Source organism: Odontomachus brunneus, unplaced genomic scaffold (genome assembly GCF_010583005.1).
Source record: "Odontomachus brunneus isolate Ranch 3 - 2012 unplaced genomic scaffold, Obru_v1 Obru_scaffold_104, whole genome shotgun sequence".
In the NCBI taxonomy this organism is placed as follows: Eukaryota; Metazoa; Arthropoda; class Insecta; order Hymenoptera; family Formicidae; genus Odontomachus; species Odontomachus brunneus.
Window position 1 is genome coordinate 378,086 of NW_022639554.1, and position 13,708 is coordinate 391,793.

The 13,708-nt window shown below is 40.2% G+C and overlaps 1 protein-coding gene and 1 long non-coding RNA gene across 6 annotated transcripts in view; both read left to right on the forward strand.

Annotated features, from left to right (window-relative positions):
* The window catches only part of LOC116849058 (putative glutamate synthase [NADPH]), a 64,497-nt gene extending 57,552 nt beyond the window's left edge, over positions 1-6,945 (forward strand). For all 5 annotated transcript variants that reach the window (XM_032825834.1, XM_032825835.1, XM_032825833.1 and 2 more), the window contains 4 exons: positions 413-1,319; positions 2,173-2,570; positions 2,776-3,460; positions 4,016-6,945. In XM_032825834.1, the coding sequence (XP_032681725.1) occupies positions 413-1,319; positions 2,173-2,570; positions 2,776-3,460; positions 4,016-4,152 (2,127 nt within the window). In that variant the 3' untranslated portion in view covers positions 4,153-6,945. The remainder of the gene's footprint in view (positions 1-412; positions 1,320-2,172; positions 2,571-2,775; positions 3,461-4,015) is intronic.
* Positions 6,946-9,554: 2,609 nt separating this feature from the next.
* LOC116849059 overlaps positions 9,555-13,708 on the forward strand; it is a 10,541-nt gene continuing 6,387 nt past the window's right edge. Inside the window, exons 1-2 of the long non-coding RNA XR_004379065.1 lie at positions 9,555-9,933; positions 11,206-11,356. This is a non-coding gene — a long non-coding RNA (uncharacterized LOC116849059). The remainder of the gene's footprint in view (positions 9,934-11,205; positions 11,357-13,708) is intronic.

Genomic DNA, 13,708 nt, shown 5'->3' on the forward strand with positions numbered 1-13,708 from the left:
GAGAATAATTCTGACCGCTTAAACATACTTATGATAACAATGCAAAAATAATCATTTTCCTTTGACAATCAATAAATAGCCATCAAATTAACATAATATGCAATCTCCTTCTTTAATCTATTTTTCCCATAATTTTATTTTCCCACGTTTATTTTATGGCTATTTATTGACCATTAAAAGAAAAGGATGGTTTTTCAGGAATTTTTGGCATACGTTTCCTTGCTTCTGACGTCATGAATCCAGAGTTCCGCAGAGAATTCCTAAGAGCCTTAAATTGCGAAATTCACGATATTTAAATCTTTCAATCTGGTTCACAACAAGCGAACTGTATGCAATCGATTCATATCGTATTAAACCTCCGAATATTAAAAAATCGAACGTACATGTAAACAAAATTTGCCTTCATCTGCAGGGACTCTGCGGAGGTGAAATCGTCATATATCCTCCGAAGGACTCCGACTTTAACTCAGACCTGAACGTGATCGTCGGAAACGTCTGCCTCTACGGTGCGACCTCCGGCAAAGCTTATTTCCGTGGTATCGCTGCCGAGAGGTTCAGCGTGCGCAACAGTGGCGCAGTGGTCGTGGTCGAAGGCGTAGGTGACCACGGCTGCGAGTACATGACCGGGGGTTGCGCCTTGATTTTGGGTTTGACTGGCAGGAACTTCGCGGCCGGCATGTCCGGCGGAATCGCGTATGTTTTGGATGTGGACGGTTCTTTCAAGAGCAAGTGCAACCCCGAGATGGTGGAGCTACTGCCACTGAACAAACCCGAAGACATCGCCTACGTGAAACAGCTGCTGGAGGAGTTCATCGAAAAGACCGGCTCCTTGATCGCGCAAAGCTTGCACGCCATGTGGCCGGAACCGACCACGAGATTCGTCAAAGTGTTCCCCTACGAATATCAGCGTGCCTTGAAACAGCTGGAAGAGGCGAAGACGGTCACCACCACCGTGGTCAACGGCGACTCGAAAGTGGCGGATGAGAAAACGAAAGATATAGAGGACACGATCGAGGACTCGGAAATGGCGCAGCGCAAGTTAGACAAGATTAGAGGCTTCATGAAGTACTCGCGCCAGAAAGGCATGTACAGATCGATTGAAAAACGTATGGAAGATTGGGACGAGATATATAATTTCCAGGGTGTCAGAAAGACCCTGAAAGTGCAAGCAGCGAGGTGCATGGAGTGTGGTGTTCCTTTCTGTCAGAGTAGCCACGGCTGTCCGTTGGGCAACATCATCCCGAAATGGAACGACCTCGTGTTTCACTCAAACTGGAAGGAGGCTCTGAATCAATTGTTGCAAACTAATAATTTCCCCGGTGAGTTGAATTCACCTTTTCAAAACTTTCGTTCAGCGTTGGACATTGATTAGAATTTTATTTGACTAAAATAATCGGTAAATCAATAATCGAAATAAATCAATCATCATATATGTAATCACACATACGAATAATTTAATCGATCGATAAAATTATGCATAATGATCAATAAATGTGTACATATATAATGAATAATATCAAAATTTAATTAATAATTACTGTCATCACAATCGATTAAGTTATTTATAATTTTATATATGTCGATCGATTAATTTTGATTATTGATTTGTCCATTATTTTAAGTTCGCGTTAATAGTTATTACTTGAAACTCATCTCAAGTAAGATGCTCAGACTTAAATTCAAAATTAAATGAGAATTCTTCGGTTAAATCACGATTAGATATATAAATATCACATATATTATAATTCAACTGAAAAACTTAATCCTCGTTCGGAATAAAAACTTAAGTATCTCATATAAGACCAATTTCAAGTGACAACTATTAATATGGGCCTTAGTCAACTGATATATTAACTGATCAATGTCCAAAACTACTTTCGTTTCTTTGCACGGCACATTTTATATTTTTTTTCGTTTCCTTTTTACGTCTAATAAATTCTCTAAAAAACTTGAAGTCGATTTCTCTTAGACAAATACTTAATGTGAAGCAATTCTTACAATCAATTTGTATGTCGTATCAAATATCTATACAAGTTTGTCAGCAAGAAAAATATATGTAAACCTACTCTTTATTTTTTCACTATCTTGTAGTTTGATGATGTTCAGTCATTTTCTTCTGCTCTGACAACTCAGTTACGTGTTACTATTTCATCAATAATTGCAATAATTTAGAGTTCACCGGAAGAGTCTGCCCCGCACCTTGCGAGGGTGCGTGCGTATTGGGAATCTCAGAGCCGCCGGTGACGATCAAGAACATCGAATGCGCGATAATCGATCATGCGTTCGAGCAAGGCTGGATCGTCGCTCATCCGCCGACCAGAAGGACCGGTAAGAAGGTCGCTGTGGTGGGATCTGGCCCGGCTGGATTAGCTGCTGCTCATCAGCTGAACAAAGCAGGCCACATGGTGACCGTGTACGAGAGAAACGACAGGGTCGGTGGGTTGCTACAATACGGAATACCGACCATGAAGTTGTCGAAACAAGTCGTACAGAGACGGGTTTCCCTGCTCGCTGCGGAGGGAATTATCTTCAGGACAGGCGTCGACGTCGGCAAGGACATTACGACGCAGGTACGAAACCACGTGTGTAGCAGCAGTTTTATAAGGCTGTCGCATAATTGTCTCCTATATTTTGCGACGAGATTATCGCCTGAAATGTCTTCCTGTCTCGATGTGGCTGATTTGTCCACCTTGACGAATTTCTGTTTGACAACAATGCCAATCACAGTCTATCGGTTCGCCCGTGTAACGATTTGACAAGTCGTGTACATTGCAGGAACTTCGGGAACAATACGACGCGGTATTGTTAACTACCGGCGCGACATGGCCGCGAGATCTGCCTATTCCCGGCCGGAGCCTGGAAGGCATCCACTTTGCCGTCAGCTTTTTGGAGCACTGGCAGAAGAAACAAATGGGAAACGCCGCGCCCCTCGACATGCGACTGCTGGCCAAGGACAAGGACGTGATCATCATAGGAGGCGGCGATACCGGATGCGACTGCATCGCTACCTCGTTGCGCCAAGGCGCGAAGACGATCACGAGCTTTGAGATCCTGCCTACACCGCCGGAGCAACGTGGAAAGGACAATCCATGGCCTCAATTCCCGCGGGTGTTCAAAGTGGACTACGGCCATGAGGAAGTGTCCCTGAAATGGGGCCGAGACCCGCGTAGGTACAGCACGCTGAGCAAGGAATTCTTGGACGACGGACAGGGCCACGTGAGCGGCATCAGAACAGTGTCCGTGGAATGGACGAAGGACGAGAACGGCCGATGGAAGATGAACGAGGTGCCGAACTCGGAGAAGATATACAAATGCAACCTGGTACTACTCGCCATGGGTTTCCTCGGACCCGAAAAGTACATTGCCACGGAACTGAACACTGAGCTCGACGAGAGAGGGAACTACAAAACTCCAGCTGGGAAATATCACACCAGCTTACCCGACGTATACGCGGCAGGCGGTTGGTATTGCACATTATTGCAGTATCTCGCTATAAATACATGCTTGTGTGGTTAACCTTAGACTACTAGCATCTTTTTTTTATGCTGGTTACCAATATTTGGCGAGTATTCCTCAACGATTTGCTTTCAGAACTTGTTTTCTGTTGAAAACAACAGGAAGTTAATAAGAAAAACGAATAGTAAATAAAATATGTTATCGAAAATCTACATAAATGAGACTTCTAACGAATGGAAGGGATAGTTTCTAAAACATATCCTTCAAAAAGGCGGGTATTAGTAGTCTACGGTTAACTATGCTAAACTCAAAGCGAATTCTATTCCTCCAATCTATTCGTCTAATTTAGGTCACCCACAAGAACCAAGTATCGCTACAATTTCTGTCAAAATTATATTAAACTTATAAATGATATTTACCGAGGAAGCTAAGATATAAATCTTTTTGTGTATATGTTTCTTGAATTGTATTAACTTCCAACATGAAAGCTAAAATTAGACGTTAATTGCAAAAGCAGGGAATATTTGTTTGTCGTTACTACATGTATGTTTCAAAATAGATTGCAGACGTGGACAGTCTCTCGTAGTGTGGGCGATCTCGGAGGGTCGATTGGCTGCGAAGGAGATCGACCTGGCCTTGATGGGGGAAACCGGCCTTCCCGGAAGCGGTGGTATCATTACCGGCGTTACCGCTTAAGGATCTTCGCGATGGATGTTGGTCTTCCAGTTAGAATACGAAAAGACCTACCGCGTACGCGTTCCGCCAGGAACGAGTCATATCGACTGTTAGGAGGTGAGAAGAGAGTCCTCGAAGATTCAAAGATGCAGAATGCGGGATCTGAGGATTCAACAATTCCGAAAATCCCGGAAGGAACGAGCCTAGAATTGTAGAGTGTCTATGACTCAGGAATCTTCGAAGAATGTAAACATTCGGGAATCCGAGGATTTGAGCTATCGACAGTTCGAGGAATTGAATTTTGGCAATTCGAGGATCTGTAGTTCCTCGGATATGGTGATGCAAAGAGAAATAGTAGACGGGATAATTAAAAAAAAATTTTTTGAAGATTTTGATGGTACAATAATCTTAAATCTGATGACGAGGAAACTCGATTGCAACTTCTAGGAATCCGAGGAACTATACATCTTGGGGTTGAAGGATTCAAACATTTAAGAATCTAATGACGAGAAAATTAAGAACGTATGTATGTTACTGATTCCTAAAGGAAATAATTTAAAAATTCAAGGATCCAAAAGTTGAAAATCTTAAGAGTAAAATAATCTAAAAGTCTTAGCATTTAAAAATTCGAAAACCAGAAATCTGAGTATTTGAAGATCTCGGTCTCGGTCCAAAAAAAAGATTTAATATTGAACATGCGAAAAATAAAAAAAAATTATATGATATAAGGAAAAGGATCCATGATATTTGATGACGACAAACTGCAAATCCATGGAGCTAATGGATTTGAAATGAGGAGATTCTCAGATCACGAGCTGAGAATGTGATAATCAAGTGAGAAACGAGAAACGAAGTAAGATAATTTCGTTGCGCGAATCTCTCCGTGTCAATAACGGAAATATTAAGTAAACGTAATTCCGTAACGTAACGTAGTAAAGTCGTCTAACACAAGCGTTTTGTTCGTCCAAATAGAATTAATTACGCGCGTGAATTAGAGCTTCGGGTATGAGGAGAGACCGAGGCGAACTGTAGCAGGACATTACGTTGTACATTATACGCGGCTCACTCCGCTAAGCGAACCATTTTAACATACAACCGCGAATTTGTTCATTTGAAATACAAAATTCGGATGTTCCACTGAAGCGCTATTTATCGAGTACATCTGTATACGAGATTGTTTCGCGTTTCCAATTACACGCAGCGAATATCAAGAGGTTGATAATATTCTCAGTCAGTCTCTTATGCGTATATTTTAGATTTTTTAAACACAATTATAGAACTATTCCTTATAGAATCGTAATCATTAAGGAAATATATTATACACAAGTACAAGAAGAGTATTCGTGCATCTAAAAAAAACAATGCAACACGCATCTGTGACGTTTATTATGTTGCAACGTGGAGCAAATATTGTCGCTTTTAAAACAATGTATCTTAGATTATTGTATATTTTATCATATCATTTTATTATACTATCAGATATCAGTGATTTTTCTTCACAAAATTCCCAATATCGAATTGTTTGTTTTAACATGTAGTCTCATTCTAGAAAATTGCAAGTTACTATTTAAAAATTGAAGACACAAACATAGAGAGAGAGAGAGAGAGAGAGAGGGGAAGGAGAGAAAGGGATCAACGAAAATACGAAGATATACGAATACTTTTGTTGTACGACATTTATTTTTTGTTCATCATCAATATATGATGTGTATTAGCATTTTTGACGTTCGACTTCGATTCTAGGCGATCGCCTAGATTGCCTATCATATCATTACGAATCTGCTTGTATTATCGGCAAGATGAATTACACAAGTTACCGAAAGATCATAGAATAGCATAAACAATAAGAGGACAATGTAGCACTTGTACTATATAATATCGTCCGCTGTAATTCCATTGATAATTCCGTCAGTTAATTCAACGTCGTGTTTCTTCAAGCCGATTAGGAGCGATTTGTCGACCTTTTAACCGCGATTTTAATCGTCAATTAAGCACGATGATTGTATTGTCTCCTGACTCTTTCAAGAAAAGGAGCAACATTATTCAAGGATGTCAGTGATCGTAAATGCTGGATAAAAAAAGACAAGGGCGGTGAATGCAAAGGAAAAAGATAACGTAAAGGTAAAGGCCTTGGTCCAGATGCTTTGTGTAACGAAATTGTAAGAATTGGATACGATTGAAACGGAACATTAACAAAGATTGTGCGTGAATGCGACATGCAGCTATGTAACAAAAGATCGAAACTCCCCCTCAATTGAATATTGCATCGGGTGTAGTTAACCGAAGTACCTATCTTCCCAATCTTACGATTATACACGATAGGAAAAGCGGAGAAACCTCAACTTTGAAATTCGATCGTAGATTAAGAATAATAAAACGACGATGACTTGCGTTTAAAACTGAAAGCAGTGCGAGATAAATCGGCAGTATCGGTTAAGGGATTAATGTATACATATATTTACTGAAGGTATAACGCGCAATGAAACTTTCGCGAGCTGAAGATAATGCCGTTGAAAATTGCGTTCACATAAACTACAGTTGCACTCTTAGGCGCATTAGGGAGAAGGAAATTAGCGTTTTTGATCGCGTCACTTTTCGCAAGGTCCATTACGGAGAAGAAAAACCAGTTCCAGGCCCTAAGTTGAAAAATTTTCCACCGGGAGCTGATCTATTATCAACGACAGAGAAGGAGTGAACGTCTCGTATTTGGACGCGGTTTCTTTGTAACGCGATTTGCCTTTTATTTATACCATTGTAAATTTCAATACACACAATATCTTGAGACAATAAATATATATTGAATGTTACGAGCAACAGACGCGTATTATCTCGATCGACTCTGTACTGACGTCGTGACGGACAGAAGGACGAGGCGATCGATAGCAAAAATGCCGAGAGCTTCGCGGCGCAACAGCCACGCAAGCTCACGATCCGTATCGCGCGACTCGGAAATTGAGAAAGAATTCTTGCCAACTCCTTCTGGAACCCCGAAAACGAAGCGGCGGGAGATAGCCGAGGGGGATAACGCCAGTTATATCGTCGACTATATTCGCGAGGAGATATTTCGATCGGCCGCGGATGCAATTTACGAAGGTTACTTGCGAAGAGCGGTCTACAGCTTCGTCACTAACTGCATGTACGAGGCTTGGATGCGCGCATTTCGGGTAAGGTCATGTACCAAGCCCTGGACACATACTCAATTCTAGGTGTTCTTATTGTTCCGCTCTTCAAATATAAACATTTAAACTTTCAACGTGGAATATAAGAACTTTCAATGCAGAATATATAAATATATTTTATATCGCAAACTTGGTTATTAAATATTTATTATTAAATATTAATATTAAATAAATTATGTAATATTTAATATTAAATATTAATATTAAATAAATTATATAATATTTAATATTAAATATTAATATTAAATAAATTATGTAATATTTAAAATTAAATAATAATATTAAACAAATTATGTAATATTTAATATCAATATTAAGTTTAGATATGCAAATATTAATATTTGAAGATCATAATGTTCTTGTCAGAATTAGGCGTATGTGTCTGGGAATTGGTGCTTTTAATGAAAAGGTCATATACGACCAGGCGAATTGTAAAAAAAGAAGATGAAGACAGAACTTGATTTTTGCCGGCGTTGATTCAGAATTACATCAGAAATTTTATAATTTTATGAGCCAGCATATGACACAGCTAATTTTATGCCACAATACGATACATGAAATGTTTCATATATTATTTTAATTCATTTTACATCGTTGATACTCGTTCAAATTAAGATACGGAGGAAATATCATAGTAAAAATTGCGACCAAATTTCTATAATCTTGCACCATACCAATTTAAATTTTCAACATAGAATGTGAAAATGTGTATTTATACAGGGTCAGTCACCTAACGTTAGATTTTAGAATATCTTTATGGCTTTTTATATTAGAGGAAGGAAATTAATACTTTTACACAGAGAAAACATAGAAAAATTATATTAAAATTGTCTCTTTTTACACTGTTTTAGTAAAGCTAGACTATACTGGAATTATAATATAAATTACTATAAAAATAATAAATTTGACGATCTACCTAATGCACAATATAAAAAACATTCAAGTAACTACAATAATCTTATGGTAAGAAATCAAAAATTGTTTTGTAATTTTTATCACAATATTTTTTCCGTATGACAATCTAAAACAAAAAACATCAAGAATAAAATAAAATAATCTATATAAAATAGTCTATGAAATTTTATATAAGCATCCATCATATTGCTTGTTAAAATTTTTAATGCAATTAGAATCTGATATCTCGAATCAACGTTGGTCAAAATTAATTTCTCGTTCAACTCTTCTATTATAATTGGCCTTGTCTCGTATCATTTTTTTATTTCCTTCTGCAGTGGGTGCATCTAGAATATGACAACGGAGAAATATCTCCTTCGACATCAGACAGTCGGATTTCGGACGAGGCATTGGACGAAAAAGATCCTCGACTACGTCGCGGCGTGCCAACGGTATACGGACGACTCGAAAAAATAATTTCAGTTCAAAAGTCGCCGAGCTACTGCCGATCGACTGTCACGCGAAAGGCGCGTCGCAAAAAAAAATTAAGCAGTTAAACACAAAGACTGCATAGATGGCAACGATAATTATGCGGATCAATTAAAAATTATGAAAAAATCATAGAGTTTATGATCATTTCTTGAAGCGGGATACAATATTGGAGCAATTAAATTTCCAACGACACGAAATGCCGATTCGATCGTGCGAGGATCGATCACGTGTCTCATCGGTTATATGATTCGCGCAAAAATCGCTCGACAGCTGATATATCACGAAATCGTGAAGAAACAGCTGTTAAAACACGATCATTGTGCGGCACGCAACAGTTCTACACGTATATAACATAAGCGATAAATTATGAATTATTCATCCGAATCTCTGGCCGATGATCTCACTCACCGAGTCGTACGTGCCGCCAAAACGGCCGACCGTGGCGACAACTTCAGGCGGGGAGCGCGCTGCTCGATCACGTTCAGACCGCTCACTCACACGAACACGAGTGGAATCAACCGTCGATCGATGCGTCCCGACGATAATCCGCTGCATCCGCTGCGGTCGCAACACATTGCTCGGCGCCCGGGACGTATATTCGCGGACGAAGGGAAATGCGCGATAGAACTCTCCTCATACACCGACACGTAACGGTCGCGGCGCGCGATAGGACGCCGACGCCGCACTTGCTCGATCCACCTGCCGGCCGGAGGCACTCGCTCGCCGTAATCCCGGCTTCCCGACGAGAACTCGACGCGAATTCCACGCGACGCGCACGCAGACCGTCACTTGGTCACGCGAGTCTGCCGTGGGGTCGCCTGTGACCAGCGAAACGCGCGAAAATCACGGAGCTACTTCGCCGCGACTTCGAACGGGAATGGCGCGCCGCGGCCGACTACGCATGCGCGACGCTAGTACGCGAAGGTCGGCTAGTCAATTGAGAGACCGCGCTGCGTTTCACTTTTTATTCCTCGACGTTCTCACTCGATAATATCGTTGATATGATATTAAATAAGCCGAGAAAGCGATCTCAGAATTTTAGATAGATGTTCGTGCTACGTGAGGGTCTCGCACCCAACGGAGATTCCAATAAGAAGTACTGCACTTGAGCTACGGCGACATCTCGAAGAAGACGCTCCGAGCAACAATGAAATTCCGTTGTTGCGAGTTTATCACGAAGCTTAGATTAGCTGATCTCGCGATTCCTTTGCACTGATGACGAGATAGGAGCGAAAAGGTGAGTTTGCCCATCGAAGTCCTAATGAAGCAAGCGCTCATTGGACGATTCGATGTTGGCGATGCAGTCTTGAGTGAACTTGAACATCGCAAGTGCAACATCTTAACCCCTCAAAATGACCTATTTTTGTAACAATCTTGTAATGTTTATCTGGTCGATTTTCCTTATCTCGTATCTGTAGGCAGTAACGGTCGAGACGGGAGAAACGCGCACACCTCGCGAAAAGTTAGGTTAAACGCGACATCTAACGTGTAGTTACTCTTGTCAAAAGTGTCAAACTGCGTTTATTCATAAAAAATGCCGATGGCACGGCAATCGAGTCGAGTTATAAACGACCAAGACTGACCACGCTGGAAATTTTCGCGCTGTCATCTGTTGTCAACTTCATGCTCAGCTGATATTGATTGCCTCCGCCGATTTTCTCCGATTCTTCCGCCTCTGCGCGATATCAACGATCAGTTCTAGTCGCGCTTATGACTCGAGGACTACATATTTCGTTGCTCCTTTATTTTGTACCTGAATTACCTTCGACTTTCTAATCGGTCTTCGCGCGCACGAAACGCCCTACTGAAACGCTATTAACGATTTTAGAGAACAGGGGTTGAGGATTTGACTCGATCCGTTTCTATCTCCTATGCTTCAGATAGAGAGAGATATCACGCAAAACGACGCGGTTTTGTTGCCACTGGAATGGAGAAAAAAAAACGCGATCATGTCCGTGCATCAAAAGCATCGATATCTGTGCTCATCCGAAAATATATCGCTGTTAAGCCCTGATCGTGATTACCTTCCACTAACATATGGCACACACCGCTCGACACAGTGTGCGTTGAGATCAATAACCATGACAATCTCAATTTCTACGAGATTTAGGCATTTTTGTTCGAGCGATCTGTATCTCTGCGCGAGGAGAAAGCGCGTCGCGAGATACATTTTCACAAAACGCGAACTCGTGTCTCCCTCTTTCATTTGTGTCTCTCTCTCTTTCTCTCTCTTTCTCTAAGTTTTAGTTCCGTGTAGGACATTAACTTTCGGGATCTTTCATTCTCCCTCTTTCCCCCTACTTCTCCCCTCTCACTCGCACCACATGCACTCTGTGTCTCTCTCTTTCTCCCGAGCGATCCCACACGGTCCCGCTCCAGAGTTCAGCGGAATATTCCACGGACGAGGGGTGGCATCCTCGTCTGGTAACAGGCGAACGGATAAAACCGTCCTCGTCGCTCTCACACCGTAAACTCCGTGCCGTTTCTAACTATTCGCTTCTCTTTACAGCCTCCCCGCGCCCATCGTCCATCACGCTTTTCGCACCCACTCTCCAACGCAACGGAGCCTAGATATTTTGGCAGCCTAATAAAAAAAAAAAGGACTGTGCTCATTGCTATGGAAATTCATCTTACCCTTGTTCTGTCTCTCTTTCAGTAAGGTAAGAAATGTTAACAACAAAAAACTTGTGTCTTAAGATAATTTAATTAATAATTATCAATTTGAAAAAATGAAAATTCAGGATCAGAGTCAATATATGATCAGTTAAACCGAAAATAAAAAACTTATAATTATATGAACTACTCAACTTATAACTATATGAATCTACTGACTATACAAGAAATATCAGCAAGGAGATCTTATTTTAAAATAATTAAATTAATAACTATCAATTTAGAAGTATAAAATATATTATTATATATTAAAAATAGGAAATATAAAAAATTCAGAATCAGAGTCAGTATATGCTAATTCGCTAAAGAAAAAATAGGAAAACTTATTAATGTACTTAACTTATAATTGCACGAATATACTTACTATACAAGTAAGAAATATCAACAAGAAAAACTTATTTTAAAATAAATTAATAATTATCAATTTGGAAAAATGAGAATTCATAATCAGTATATATTAATCAGCTAAAGTAAAAATAGAAAAACTTGTCAATTTATTCAACTGTATAAATATACTAACTAGAACTGTAATTGTAGACTGTAATTGTAGAAATGTATTGACTGTACTAGAAATATCAGCAAGGAAAATTTATTTTAAGATAATTAAATTAATAATTACCAATTTGGAAAAATAAGGATTCAGAATCAGAGTCAGCATGCACTAATCAAATAAAAGAAAAATAGAGGAACTCATCAACATACTCAATTTGTATGAATATATAACTATTTGTATGAATATATAATTGTATGAATATATAACTGTACAAGAATATACAGATTTATACATGTATACTAAAAGAATATCTGTACATGCAAAGTTATAGGAAACTAAAGAAAAATTATTAGTTATATATATGAAATAGTGGATGCCTTAAGTAACAGCGGGTGGTTCGACTTTTATAACGTGATAAATCTTTCCTCCTTTGTATCTCTTCTGTCAATGTGGTCAAGTCGTAGTGTTGAGCTCTAGTTTTATGTTAGCCACGGGATTTGTTAGGAAATTCACCCTCACGTGTCACAACTTTTCAGACTCATAAACATGTCAACTCAGATCCTACCCCTTCTTAGTAATACGCACAATGGTACAGGAGGCGCTCGTTGTCCCCATTAACGAGCCTTAAGCACCAAGGGAGGTAGTTTCATCGATGATTCTTTTTTTTCGACACGTAGCACGTCAAGCATAACGGACGAAAGATCATTTTTCTATACGAAACGTCTCGTGCATTGCTCCAAAATTGTTCTTCGTAAAATCAGCAATGTTTATCTCATCCTATCCTACATCCTAGCTCCGTTTCCGACCATAACATAATTCTCATTCGCAACTCTCTGCGCTAATGGATTGCCCTTTCAACTCCTTTTGTGCGGTTCTCCTTCCTCATAATTTTCTCCGATTTTTCCGGGATCTGTCCTTACTTTCTTCTTAAATATCTAAGTGTATTAAAGATTCTTCTTTGGGGACAATTAGATGTTCTCTTCTCTGATTTGTTATCTGCTGCTTGCCTTACTTATTTCGCTCTTGCCGTTAGCTTGATTATTAATCAAAAGGAACATACACATATATAATTATATCAATTTTTCACGTGCAATGTGTGTGTAATTGTGAGTAAAATAACTTCCCAATGAACTGAAGTATCGTATGCGCGAAAACTACAGCGACTAATTAGACGGATCGTCTGCTTATTTCGGTCTGGCAGAACGGAACCGTCGCGAGTGTGCTTCAAATAATTTGGCACGGGCGTACTTTTAAGAGAGCCGAAAGTTACGCGATGTCTATTATTTCTGTAGTTTATCCTGCATTCGCCGGGCATGTAAACAGAGACACGTATTCAGCGCCAAGTGCTGGATGAAACAGGAACGGACACGTTTAAAGCCGCAGGAGCGGCCAGAATACGGGTCGAAGTGTCAATATCGATCTACCTGTTTAGCAGGATCGTCTCAACGACTACCGTTTCGGTACCTCGTGCTGTTTTCTTTCTCTTCCCTCCACTGCTCGCCCCTCGTTGCTCTTTTTTGTCCTTCTCCCACTTCACTCGCTTCAATTTCTCTCTTTCGTTGTTAGCTTCCACTCTGCCCTTCACCTCTCTTGCCCCCATGCTCTCCCTCAGACTCTCTTTTCTTCCCTTTCTCCTCTGCCCCTTTCGTTCCCCTTCCGCTCAACGACCCCCTTCCAACTTCTCCCTTTTCTCTTTTACTTCTTCCCTTCGCTCTTGCTCCCCCTTAACCCGGTCCCCCACTCGGTTTTTATTTTTCTCTTTCCTCTCCTATCTCCTGGCTCTCTCTCTCTCTCCCTCTCTCTCTCTCTCTCTCTCTCTCTCTCTCTCTCTCTCTCTCTCTCTCTC